The following is a 13,874-nucleotide window of genomic DNA, read 5'->3' as shown; positions in this document are numbered from 1 at the left end:
CACTCGTGTGCACCCCTGCCAAAAACACCTTAGCCTCACCTCTCCCCCCGCCCCCCCGGCCCCAAAATACAAACATTTTTGTGAAAATAAGCCTCCCTTTACATCCCTTCTTTTTCCTGCACGTGAAACCTCTTCTCCCTACTCCCCCATATTAAAGCGTTCATTTTGTGAAAACCAAAGTATGATTGGTTCACATGTGGTGGGGTGCACAGATCATTCTGAAGCATGGGGGTAATATCACAAGAGCCAAACACAGCAGAATCATATGGCTTGCCCGATCATTCATAAAGCTATTTCTCAAAGCCTCACTGATTGCCATGGCCCCTGCTCATGGCATCTGCCTCTGCACTCCAGGCTGTTGTGAAATGCTCCCCCTGGATTCACAAATGTTAAGGAAAATACAGCACACTGCAAACACAGTAGGGACTGTTGTTGTGGAAAGGTCCAAATGGGTCAAAAGACACCTGAATCTGGCTTTTAAATACCCAAAGGCACATTCCACCTGTATTCTGTATTTGCTTTGTCTGTAGTTTGAGGTACTCCTTGCTGTGGTACAGGGTACCTGTGTATGGCTTCATAAGGCAAGGGAGCAAAGGGTAAGCAGGATCACACAGTATTACTGTGGGCCTTTCTATGTCACCAATCTTGATTTTTCTCCTCTGGGAACAAAATTTCTATCCAGGAGCTTTCTGTACAGATGCAGAATTTCTGAAGATGCTCATATAGTGAACCTTTCCTTACCATCCCACATTGATGTTTGTGAAACAACTTCTGTGATCCACCACAGGCTGCAACGCCATTGAAAAGTATCCCTTGTGGTTTATGTATTCCAAGGCCACAATTGGGATGTGCGTGCCATCTGTTGCCCCACTGCAGTTAGGAAACCTTAATGCAGCAAACCTGTCCACTTTGTGCTGGACGTTGCTCTTGGTCCCGGTCTTCTGCATGAGATGGTGACAGATTGCATTGACTGCTGGCATCACCGTGGCACCCACTGCAGCTCTGCACATCCCAGGTGATTTGCCACTGGCCAGTAAGTGTCGGTTGGTGCGAACTTCCATAGAGACATTGCCACTCTCCTGGGAACAGTTAGAGCAGGTCTCGTTCTTGTGCTTCAGGGTGTGGGATAGCAAATCACAAAGTTCCATGAAGGTGGACTTGCACATGTGTAAGTTCTGCACCCCACTGCTGGTTGTCCCAGACCTCCAAAGCGATGTGGTCCCAGCAATGTGTACTGGTTTCACAAGTCCCAAAACACTGCTGCACTGTAAGCACTGTATCTAGGGCAGCCACTATTTCTTAGTGCCTGTTCTATAGTTCAGTTTCATCTCCACCCTCTTCCCCCACAACCACAATCTCAGCCCACTGCCTGTCTGGAAACAAATACTCCATGGTGATCTGGGAAGTGGCCATAACGCACTATGTAACAGCTTGAAGCATTTGAGGATCCATGCTAGGGCTGTGCCAGAGAAAATGGTGCAGTCTGCTGTTTTTGTTTTTTGCATGAGACCACCAAACAGCTGTGGCACTTTTGTTTTTCCCCCAACCCAATGGTGCAAAACCCCCAGGATGCAACAGGGCAAAGGCACTGAGAGAGGTACCCACTATGCATTGCTCACACAGTCAGACTTGGATAAGGCAACAGAGATGTGGTAAGTCAACATGGAGAAACATTAAGTCAACTTTCCTGAGCAATCGAGGTTAAAAAGTGGAATTTATTAAAATCAATTTTTATTTCATGGTGTAGACATACATAGCCTGTGATATATTTGACTTGGTGCAGTCTGCTGTTAGAGGAGAACAGTTGCATCAGTAATCCACTTACAATATTGAGTCCATTCGCTAATGTTGTATCAGTTAGCTCTCTCTTGTACAAAAGTTTTGCAGAAATTGCATAAAGCCAAACTCATTGATGGAATTTTTCTTCTGTCTTTTTTGGCATGGCTGGCATTTAAAACTTACACTTGCATAGGTATGTCAGTCAGGGGTGTGGGAAAACCTCACTATGTCAAGACTTAGTTATAACAACCTAACCCCCATTACTTGAAAGTATTGAACTCGTAACCCTAGGTTTAAAAGTCCAGTGCTGTAACAACTGAGCTATCCTTCCCACCTCAAAATTACAGAAAACCCTCTATTTTTATGGACCCTGATTTAGCAGACTTGGGAACAATTCTGTCAAACCCGCCACCCAAAAAAAAAAAAGTATGTAAGGCGACTCAACAGAGTCGCCTTCACTGCAGTTGGAGCCTCCACCACAGCTGGGATGCTGCTGGATCCACCACACACTCTTCTCACCAGGGGTAGGACACACATGCTGGCAGACAGCACTTGCTTATGCGTTGTCTCCCCAGCACCCCAGGTGGGAGGAGCATGTGGCAACTCTGGCAATGGGGCCCAGTGTCTCTGAGTTGCCAGCATTTATTTGGTGGGATGAGGGGTTTGGGGAGGCCCTTTGTAAACTCTCATATTTAACTGACTGCCAGGTTTAACAGATACCCCTTCCCTATTACACCAGTAAATCAGGGCTTTGCTCTGTAGAAGTTAGTCAGTGCTGACCTAGTTACTGCCTGTAGAGGAGGTGGATTACTTACGCTGATGGGAGAAGCCTTGTGAGCATCAAGAGGTGCACTGAAGTGCTCCAGCTATGCTCCTGCAACCTATTAAGTGTAGGCCTACCCTGAGGATACCACTTCTTCAGTGCAACTGTATCTGTTTCACTCTGGTGTACCTAGAATGGAGGTACCCTGCAGCTCAGCTGGCAGGATTATGCGAGCAATAGGCTCTGTGGTTTAGATACTGCCTTAGTTGGAGTTGTAAAATATCCCAGGAAAGATTGTTGAAGCTGCATTTTTGTGTGTTATGCTGCTGCAGCTACTGATTTCTGATGTGTGCTTTAGCTCCATAGTACCTATTCTTACTCTTGAATAAATATTTTCTTAAAGTACCAGTGATCTTGGTTAAGAAAACCTACAGAGGAGGGGTGTGCAAAGTCGAGGGGGGGCATTTTGTATGGGGGTGCTGGGCAATTGGCTGCTGCTCCTCCCTTTTCTCTCTCCTTCTCCCCTCCGGCTTGTACTTCCTCCCCAGCCCTCTGCTTGCTTTCCCGCGGCTGCCACCACTGGGCCAGTCAGAATGTTCAGAGGCCCTGAGCCAAGCGGTGAGAGTAGTCGGCAAGTTCCTGGCTTGGTAAGGTGGCCGCATTAGTCCCTTCAGCTCATGTCATGCTGCCTTTTGGGAGTCCCCTGAGATGCTGGTGTGGAGTGAATGCTGCCCATGGGGGTGCAGGGCCACCTTCAGCATGGTGCCCCACCACTGTTTGTCATTGCAGCGCAGCCCAGGGTCTTCACCTCCCTGCTCTAAGCAGTGCTAAGTTCCATGGCCAGAAGCACAGCAAGGGCTATGCTTAGGAGGTGGAGGTGGTGATGCAGCTGAGCCCCTAAGCACTCTCCCCCTTCAGGGCACTGCCGGAACCGCCTAGCACCTCCTTCCTGAGAGTGCTTCCCCCCCGTGCCCTGGTGTCCTTTCCTGTGGTCCTCCCACAGGTTGTGGGGGGCGGGGGAGTGCTAATTACAGGGCCAGATGTAAAAAGTTTGCTCCTCCCTGAAACAGTATAGAGAGACTTTTAGTAGCACTCACAGCTGGTCCATGCCAAATGACTTGGATTCAGGCTAAGGGGCTGTTTAATTGTGCTATAGACATTCATGCTCAGGTCAGAACCTGGATCTTTGAGAGGGTCTCAGCATTCAGGTGGTGGCCTGAGCTTGAATATTTCCATTGCAATTAAAAAACCCCTTTGTCCAAGTCAGCTGGCACAGCCCAGTCACAGGTGTCTTAATTGCAGTGTAGCTGTACCCTGCATGATTTTGCCATATAACAAACTAAGGGATATTCTGGTACTCTTATGATACCTGCATTCATTTATTATATTTTTATGGAGACTAAAATTGTTACTTAGAAAGCAAAATTAAAACAAGGGTCTAACGGTAAGTATAAGCAAAGATGTCCCTAAATGAGATTCCTGCAAGTTATACTCAGGAGTGGTGTTCTGTGAACAAGTCTGCATTAAAGAAAACCTGATGGATTGTTCATTCTAATAGTGCCATTATAATACATCAGGTTCAAAATATAACTAATTTTGTACTGTTCATTAAAAGAAGACGACTTTAGTAAAGGTGTTTTAAAAAATTTTATTTTAAAATGTATTTTAAATCTATTTTTACATGTGCTTGAAACATATATTTAAATTTTCTCTTTCAGATTACCCAACAGCTAGAAGGGATCTGTTTACAAGTCATTGGAACAGTTTTACAGCAGCATGTTTTAGGTATGTGTCTCCTTGTTTGTGTGAATTATTTAAGTCTCATTAGCATTAAATTTTAATTAAGTGCTTACCTCCATTTTAGAATTTTATGAGGAGATCTTTTCCTTGGCTCACAGTCTGACATGTCAACAAGTCTCTGCACAGATGTGGCAGCTTTTGCCTCTTGTTTTTGAAGTTTTTCAGCAGGATGGCTTTGATTACTTCACAGGTAAAAAATCCTAATAAAAATATGGCTTAAGATTAGTGATCTTGACACATTTTTAGGTGTAAATGAATGAAATAAATCTAGAGTGCAGTTGACCAGTGTTTGAAAGAGAGCTGTATTTGCTATGTTATTTTTGACCAAAAAATATTTATAAAGCCAAGTTTGTCAGATGACATCCTTAGCGTCCAACACTGTTTAACTATCTTGCAATAAGCCTGAAACCTATATAGCGTATATTAACTCTAGCATTGTAAATATTGCCCAGAATGGCTAACTGATTATTCTTGTTTAATAGATATGATGCCTCTCTTGCACAATTATGTAACTGTTGATACAGACACGCTTCTGTCTGATACAAAATATCTTGAAATGATCTACAGTATGTGCAAAAAGGTAGGTAGACTCCTTCTGTCTAGAATTTTGACTGACTGGTTTGTGTTCCAAACAGCAAAAAAAACTGTAAAAAGGTGTCAAAACAAAAAGCAGCCAAGTAGCACTGTAAAGACTAGCAAAATAATTTATAGGTGAGCTTTCGTGGGACAGACCCACTTCTTCAGACCATAGCCAGACCAGAACAGACTCAATGTTTAAGCAGAGAGAATCAAAAACAGTAACCAAGGAGGACAAATCAGAAAAAAATGATCAAGGTGAGCAAATCAGAGAATGGAGGGGGAAGGCCAAGAATTAGATTAAGCCAGGTATGCAGAAGAGCCCCTATAGTGACTCAAAATTCCCATACAGGTTCAAACCATGTATTAATGTGCCGAATTTGACATATAAAAGACAGCTCGGCTGTTTCCCTTTGAATAGCGGGGCGCGAAAAATGTTTTTCAGTAACACGCATTCTCTTAAGTCATTAACAGAATGGCCCATTCCATTAAAATGTTGAGTAATTGGTTTGTGGATCTGGAGTGTTTTGATGTCTGTTTTGTGCCCATTAACCCTTTGTCTAAGGGAGTTAGAAGTCTGTCTAATATACAAAGCATCTGGGCGTTGTTGGCACATGGTGGCATATATGATGTTAGTAGAGGAGCATGAACGCTCACCTAATAAATTATTTTGCTAATCTTTAAAGTGCTACTTGACTGCTTTATGTTGCGATAGTATGTAGACTAGCACGGCTCCCTCTCTCTGTTACTATGTAAAAGGTACTTTCGTTTACAATCAACTCACAAACTGGAGACTTTTAGTTTGTACCTTTCTGATATATGAAGATGTTTGGTATTTGCTGTGACTGGGTAAGGAATAATAGCTTAAAAAGGAAGTTACCTAGTCACTGTCTCAGGAGTTTAGTTAATGTAAGGGGCTGAAAAGAAATTGTGCATGCCATAAGAAAATTAAAAGTATGCACAGGCGGTGTCTGAAGTCAGTCTTACTATTGCATTTGTACTACAATAGTGTCTAGACACCCCCCATTTGAGATACTCAAACATAACAGGGGATAGTGCCCCAAAAAGCTTAAATCTAAATATCCAGAGGGTTAGGTGTGTTAGTCTGTATCCACAAAAATGAGAAGGCCTGTGGCATCTGATGAAGCAGGTCTTTGCCCACAAAAGCTTATGCTGAAAAATATCTGTTAATCTATAAGGTGCCATAGGATTTCTCATTGTTTTTAAATCTAAATAGACATGATAAAAGAATGCAGGAAGGGAAGAAGGCACAGAAGAAATCATTTACCCTGGGCTATACTGCAGATTTGTGGTAAAGCTGGGGATAGAACAGAGTCCTCTTAACTCTTGGTTGACTGTCTTTTGCACTGGACTACATTGTGCCTCAGCAGTCTTCCGTCCTTTGCATATGTCAGGATTGTAGATGCCAAATGGTGGGCATTTTAATCAGTATTTGTCTCTCCCTCCCCTCAGGGCCCCCCCCCCCCCCAAAACAAACAAACGTGCGCAATATTTCAGAATTCTGCAAATTTTTTGTCAAATGTAGAGGCTCCAGTCTGGCACTGGGGCACGCAGGCCACTGGCTGCGTAGATGTGGGAGATTACTCTTCAGCAGTGAAGCTGCGCTTAATCCTGAGATGCTACAAGGATCAGGTTTTGCGCCCTCCACTTACCCCCCAAAAAAAGAAGGCAGGATCCAAGTGTGAAGGAGCTTGCCTTTTTTGGCGGGGTAGCGGGGGAGAATGTACTTGTGCCTTGAAGTCTCTGCAAAGGACAGTCTGGATGCAAGTGACTCATTGGGCCATCCTGGGGGTGGTGTAGGGGATCTGAATGTGTAGGGGCTTGTTGGGGGATGTTCTGAGTGCAGTGGTAATGGGACTATGCAGGGCAGTGCATGTGAAGGTAAGAAGCGGTCTAGATGCCTGGGACCTGAGGAACCCCCTCTTCGTGCAGCTGAGGAATGATGAAACTACATATATGGGTGTTGGCAGGATGGAGGTGGGGGTTGCAGAGTTTCCTACAAGTAGTGGATTTGCATGAAAATGGGTCTGACACAGTCGCAAATGCTGAAGTCCCATCCACCCCAGCCCAGCAGGGACATGATAGGAGCCGTCAACTGGGTCTTCCCCAATCATCCCCTTTTTTCCCTCCCTGTTTCCCCCCTGCCCACAGTTTTATCTCTCTATCTGTTCTACTGACCTGAAAAATTGCTAGTGAGGTTTGCATGATTACTTATGTGTTTTCCCTTTGTATCTGTATCTGCATTTGACAATTTAATATCTATTCTGCACATGCAGTCAGGCAGAATTCCCTCAGGAGTACGATATAAGGCGTATATATAGAGTGTTCTTGGAATTTAAGCTCTAATTAGCCTTGGAAAATGAAAGCCTTCTGAAATAGTGTTTTCTCTTCAGGACTTTGTGTACATAAGATTCGTTGTCTGAACTAAACACCGAGCTTTGCTCTTTCGATTGAAGTGCTCGCATTTCTTTCCTTTGGTTGATTCTATGATTGAAAATGTTTTGAATTTTGTTGTGACTCTAACATGTGAAGAGTTGTAGCCCTGTTGTGAATTAGCTGCAAAGAGGTTGATTTTTTTTGTCTTTTGAGAGGGTTTTACAAACAGACTTCATTATAATTGTGTGTTGGTTTTTACTACTTGATATTTTCTGTTAGTCCTATATTGTATAATATTTTCTGGTCCCTGGATGAGAGTAAAGAAGACTTATAAAACTCTGTGGCTGTGGCTACACTATCCCCCTCCTTTCGGAAGAGACGTGGTAATGATCCACTTCATCAGACGCTAAAGAGGTGCTGTCATGAATATGCAACATTTTATTAGTATAATGGCGGCTGCATGCATTTTGAAAGTGCCACTTTCAAAACGCTTGCCCCCATGTAGACGGGGGCCTTTTGAAAGGACTCCCTGATTTTGAAAACCCCTTCTTCCCATTTTGTTTTGTGAAGAAGCGGGGTTCAAAGTGTAAGGGGTCCTTTCAAAAAGCCCCTATCTACACAGGTGGCGTGCATGTCAAAAGCAGCACTTTCGAAATGTATGTGGCTGCCATTATGCTAAGTGCTGCATATTCATGACAGTGCCTCTTTAGCATCTGACGAAGTGGCTCATTACCATGCCCCTTCCGGAAGGAGGGGGTTGGTATAGCCACGGCCTGTGTGAATTATTCAGATAACTATTCAGTAAATCGTTTGTTGCAATCAGTGTTTGAAAAATGGGAAGTACTCCTATAAACTTATATCCAAACTAAGATTCATATTTTTGCAGAAAAGTAACAATGGTTAGTTGCAACCACTTTTTTGCTCTACTTGCTTATCTTCAGTTATGATCTTGAAACTTTTGTTGTAGTTTATTCTGTTTCTCTTCATTGGGGAAAGCTAGAAATGGCACTAGACTTTTTATACTATTTAAACTACAATCAAGTTCTGTATTAAGCTTCTCAGAGAAAAACAATGTAGAAAACATTTTACCCATAAGCATAGAACCAACAGTGGTCTGTTATTTTTAAGGTGCTTACAGGAGTTGCAGGAGAAGATTCAGAATGTCATGCAGCAAAGCTGTTAGAAGTTATCATTTTACAGTGCAAAGGGCGAGGCATTGATCAGGTTAGTAGCATCTGTTTGCTATCTTAAAATCACTGATGTGCATATTAAAATAAGAGGTGATATTCATGTTATGAAATCCATCAAGTTTTAGTGTAACAATATCTGCTGAGAGATCCTACTGCAATGCTGAGTAATATTGGGCAGTATATATCAGCACTGTTAGAGCTAAAAAATGCGTTTTTCATGCTCTGCCTCTAGAGGAAGAATGTATTTGATAATCTAATACACCAGGGAGTATAGTTTAAGTGCACAGTATGTCTTTTAGCTGTTGGATTAAATTCTGTCTAAACTATAGCACTGCATATGAAAGGGAAAGATTTAATGGGCCACTTGGCAGCCCAGAATGAGGAAGGAGGCTGACATCCATAGAATCCCCACTTGTGCTGACAAATATGATATGGGTGCTTGGAAATAGAGGTACAAGAGCATTGTAATATTTGTGGAGATTGTTCCTGGAGATTCTGGAGCAAACGCTTGTCTGAAGGTAAACTTAACCTGTGTTGAGATAATAATGCTATCCCTCTGTTAAGTAAGCAAGGAAACTACTCTCCTACTTCTGCTGGATACCTTGATTTACGTCCTGTAGGCTGTGTATACACTACCTCCCTACTTTGAAGGGAGCATGGTAAGTAGGGTGTTGGGAGATTATTAATGAAGTGTTGTGCTGCAAATGCAGCACCTCATTAAGCTAATTCCCCCCACGGCAACTTTGAAGTTGCCACGAGGGGGCAGAATTAGCTTAATGAAGTGCCGCATATGCAGCGCAGTCCTTCATTGATAATCCCTACTTTCCATACTCCCTTCCAAGTAGGGAGGTAGTGTAGACACAGCTGAGTGTTTTTCTCCAGTATTAATGTAGATTACCACAGTGAAAAGTCAAAGCTGTGCTTTTTTCATGGGAAGTGACCTAAAATAAATGTATTTTCTAGAGTTACTAATGGTTATATTTTATTGACACTGCTTTTTTAAATAACAAGATTATGGACTTATTGGGGAATTAAACATATACTTAACATTTAGTATGGCTATCATTGGTAACATTACAAATCCAAGTAATATATTTAGGTTTACTCACTGTTAATGATTTCTTGTATTGGTGTTGGCTTCAGTTCTGCCACCAGTTTAACACTGAAGTGTTGATATCTTTGAGCTAATTTTTGTTTTACTTCATCTGTATGTATAAACACAGGAATATTTTGTGTACCAGACTGCTTTTTTCATGTTATGTACCATTCTTCAACTGCACCCTACAAAATATACTTGTTAAAATTATGCAACATGGAATGATTAGATGTGTATAAAACCTAACTCTTGTTTGAGTAGTGGGGTTTGGTCTTTTAAAATACCAAGTTGATAATGGTTGTCTCTCTTTCAGTGTATACCTTTGTTTGTGGAAGCTGCGTTAGAGAGATTGACCAGAGAAGTGAAAACAAGTGAACTGCGAACGATGTGCCTGCAAGTTGCCATAGCTGCTTTGTATTACAACCCTCATCTGCTGTTAAATACCTTGGAAAATCTTCATTTCCCCAATAATGTGGAGCCTGTCACTAATCATTTCATTACACAGTGGCTTAATGATGTAGACTGTTTCTTGGGGTAAGCTGCTCTTCATCTGTTTCTTCATTTTCTTTTTTTAGAAATGGGAAATGAGTAGATATAAAATGTTGTTGTTTTGTATTTTAGACTTCATGATAGAAAAATGTGTGTGCTGGGCCTATGTGCTCTTATTGATCTGGAGCAAATACCACAGGTTTTAAATCAAGTTTCAGGACAGATCCTGCCAGCTTTTATCCTTTTATTTAATGGATTAAAGAGAGCATATGCTTGCCATGCAGAGCACGAAAATGATAGTGATGATGATGATGAAGCTGAAGATGATGAGGAAACTGGTAAGAAAACTGAACTAGTACTGCTAAATTTCAATATCTTGTCTCCCCTCCATGTCAGTGGTTGTCTAAACTTGAAAGCATGGGGACAGCCTGTTCCCTCCTATAATTGTCCAAAGTCTTCTGCCTCCCCCGATAAAGCTTGTGCTGAGGCTTTGGTGCTCTTCTTAAACCTTTTTTTGGATTCAGTTGGCAGTTTTCCTGACTGGAGCAAAACAAACTTTTTTAAGGCTGAAATTCCTGGGTTGCTTCTCGCCAGGATTGTCTTAGTCCAGCGGTTTTTCTAGATATCCCCGATTTCTCAGCAGATATTGTTGTGACCTTTCTCCCTGTCATCTCTTTGAACTTTAAGTGAAGGGCAAAGAAGCTGTAGCTGGTCCTCTAGTTTCTCTACACTCCAGCTGTGCTATGGAGTGTCCCATCATCTGGTGCTTTTGAATGTGAATCTGAAACAGCACCTTCCTGTGTGATTTAGCATAATGTAATCTCCAGCTCATCAGCTATTTTCAGTCCATTTAATAATCATCTACAAACTATGATCGTTCCTCCTCCTCTTCGCATCTTGTCTTTGTCTTTGTACATGAAAGTAAAACTTTTACACAACTTTTGCCTGTCTTCACCTCTGTCACTTCCATCACTCTCCACTTCTCCCCATTGTTCCTGCCTGGACTTTTTAATATACTAAATTCCTTGGGGGTCAGAGCTGATGTCTTGCTTAAATTTCTGAAGTGCCATACCAAATTTGCCCCAACTGCTCTTATTTATAACTAGTTTCTTGTGGCAGCAAAGTATGCCTTTCCTCCTTCATGAGAAATAAGGAAAGGGCACTGAGGACAGTGCAACATGGGCAGAGGTGTAGAGAGGAATGGATGCTTTAGTGTGAAATCACGTTTTTATTGATTCTATCACTAATGTGCATAACGAAAAACCTGCTCAGCAGTTGGAGTCTGAAGGTAAAAATCTCATTGCTTTATATGTGAAACGATCCCCTTCTATGACATTTGCCTTACAGAGGAATTAGGGAGTGATGAAGATGATATTGATGAAGATGGACAAGAATATTTAGAGATTCTGGCAAAACAGGCAGGAGAAGATGGAGACGATGAGGATTGGGAAGAAGACGATGCCGAAGAGACTGCTCTGGAGGGCTATTCAACAATTATTGATGATGAAGACAACCCTGTTGACGAATATCAAATATTTAAAGCCATTTTTCAGAGTAAGAACTGTATTTTATGTGCTAGCTGATAATGATGTATTTAAAATAAAATTTTAATTTGTTCTGGGAAAATTAAGCACATAATGGATTGTCATTTGGTGACAAAATATCTTCTAAATTTAGTTTCCTCCTTATAGAAACCTGTGTGACTTCTTGGATGGGGAAAGGAAAGGTTCAAAGTATTTAAGGAGGGGAATTAGATGAACATTTTTGAGGTATTTTCACTACTGTTTAGAACACTTGTATCTGTTCCAAAAGTAATGATTTTAAGACTTCTTGTATTCTTAGTACTATCTCTTCCCAGCGGGAGTTCAATTCAAAATATAGGTTGGCTCCTTGATTAAAGTGGCTGTGAAAACAGATTTTGAATGATGGAATATTCTGAGATGAATTATCCTTTTTTTTTTTTTTTTCCTCTTTCTTCTTTGAAGCAATTCAGAATCGTAACCCCGTTTGGTACCAAGCTTTGACACGTGGTCTTAATGAAGAACAACGAAAACAGTTACAAGACATAGCAACTCTAGCAGATCAAAGGCGGGCAGCCCATGGTATGGTCTCATTAATATTTTTTACTCTTTAAATGTAGATCTGTTCAGAGTTTCACGCAACATGCATTATAGACAGACCGTACTCAAAAAAGCCTACAAGACATAGTGTGTGGGTTATACTGGGAAGCCTAAAGCAGAGATGATAATTACTGTGTTTTGAATGGTTCAGCAATAACTTATAGCTTAATGTTTTAGCTTTTGATAATGTAACACTATCAATTTATAGTTTGCTTAAAATTGGTTGCTGAACAGTGATCTCTCTCAAAACACATCAGAGGAGGTTCGGTCTTGCCTGCGAGGCCCTAGGCCAGGGTTCAGCAGCCTGCGGCTCAGGAGCCACGTGGCTTTTTAAGAGCCACTTGCAGCTCCAGAGGCTGCCACTGATTAAATTGAATTTAGTTTTTTTTTGTTTTTTTTGTTTAAGTGGCGACAGCTTCCGGAGCCGCTGAGCAGTCAGCTGCAGCAAGGAGCCCTGCAGAAGTCAGCCAACAGGGCAGGGGGCCCCAGAGGAGAAAGCTGGCAGGGCAGGGAGCTACCCACTGTGCACATGGGGGAGGCATGCAGGAGAGCTGGTGGGAGGGGCAGCTGAACCTGCCAGTGCCATGAAGAGGAGGCGGCAGCAGGGGAAGCAGCATGGGAAGAAGCATGGGTGAGGCAGCCGCAGCCATGAAGGAGAGCCAGCCTCGTGCTGTGAGGCAGGTTAAATCTGGAAATTGGGGGCAGGGGGAGGATGTTAGGGCTGAAGGGGTTAAACCTGGAGATGGGGGGTGGATTTGCGGGTGAAGTTTGGGGATGGGGGTAACAACTTTCTAACTGGCACAAATCATTGCATGCATACTGCCCTTAAAATAGGGGCTACAGTAAGTATGGTTTGACTCCCCCCCCCCATATATTTATTAAGGCCTGTCTTGTATTGAAGTATTGGTTTTGTAACTGAATTTGAAAAAATTGAGATTCTCGCTATTTTGGTTGCAGATCTGTGCTCTAGGCTCTTCTTTACTCTTACCTGTTTCTGTGCCACCAGTTATGCAAATAGAATAATGTTTCTATTCCCAGCATTGATGTGTTTGCATCTAAAGTTGTTTGGGAGCGTAAGCAGAACTTCCATGCCTTTACTCCCCACACATGGACCACTTGCCAAGTTCCTTCATTGTGTTTATCCCTGCCTCCCTGTTAGCCGGTGGCCAGGTAATGTGCGGTGAGGTACTCCCCTGGGTCCTAAGCAACCCAGTTTTTTACTGTTAGAGCAGGCAGCTCCTAGCACACTCACCCACGGCCAGGCTGTAGTAACCAGACGGTTAAAGTTCTTTTGTTGTGCCGGCTGTGTTGCAGTGACAAAAGGGTTAACAAAATAGTTAGGCTTGGATCTTAACTAGTTACAAGTTTATTAAAGCTACAGTTATAAGCGTGCGGTTACAAAAGGCTATTGTTTACTTCTTATATGCTAGCAAAGTACAGGTGTTAACAAGTTACGTTACAATCCAATACAAAGATATCAGTTATCATCTAACACAATGATATCTTGATAATAGTTACAGAGCTCTAATTCTTTAGCTGTGCACAAAAAAAGTCAGAGACCTAGCATGGGTGTATCTTACCCTCTCTGCGTCTCCTCGATACCAGCGTAGCCAAGCCGGATCGGTCACTCAATTCCGCGGAAAGACGAATACGAGGTTGGGCGT

The 13,874-nt window shown here is 42.4% G+C and overlaps 1 protein-coding gene across 2 annotated transcripts in view; it reads left to right on the top strand.

Annotated features, from left to right (window-relative positions):
* The window catches only part of IPO7 (importin 7), a 99,541-nt gene that overhangs the window by 60,955 nt on the left and 24,712 nt on the right, over positions 1 to 13,874 (top strand). For both annotated transcript variants that reach the window (XM_074997426.1, XM_074997427.1), the window contains exons 17-24: positions 4,261 to 4,327; positions 4,407 to 4,532; positions 4,825 to 4,922; positions 8,444 to 8,539; positions 9,915 to 10,135; positions 10,223 to 10,428; positions 11,438 to 11,644; positions 12,076 to 12,192. In XM_074997426.1, the coding sequence (XP_074853527.1) occupies positions 4,261 to 4,327; positions 4,407 to 4,532; positions 4,825 to 4,922; positions 8,444 to 8,539; positions 9,915 to 10,135; positions 10,223 to 10,428; positions 11,438 to 11,644; positions 12,076 to 12,192 (1,138 nt within the window). The remainder of the gene's footprint in view (positions 1 to 4,260; positions 4,328 to 4,406; positions 4,533 to 4,824; positions 4,923 to 8,443; positions 8,540 to 9,914; positions 10,136 to 10,222; positions 10,429 to 11,437; positions 11,645 to 12,075; positions 12,193 to 13,874) is intronic.

The sequence above is a fragment of the Carettochelys insculpta genome, chromosome 6, assembly GCF_033958435.1.
Source record: "Carettochelys insculpta isolate YL-2023 chromosome 6, ASM3395843v1, whole genome shotgun sequence".
NCBI lineage: Eukaryota > Metazoa > Chordata > Testudines > Carettochelyidae > Carettochelys > Carettochelys insculpta.
This window is presented reverse-complemented; position numbering and strand designations above follow the sequence as displayed.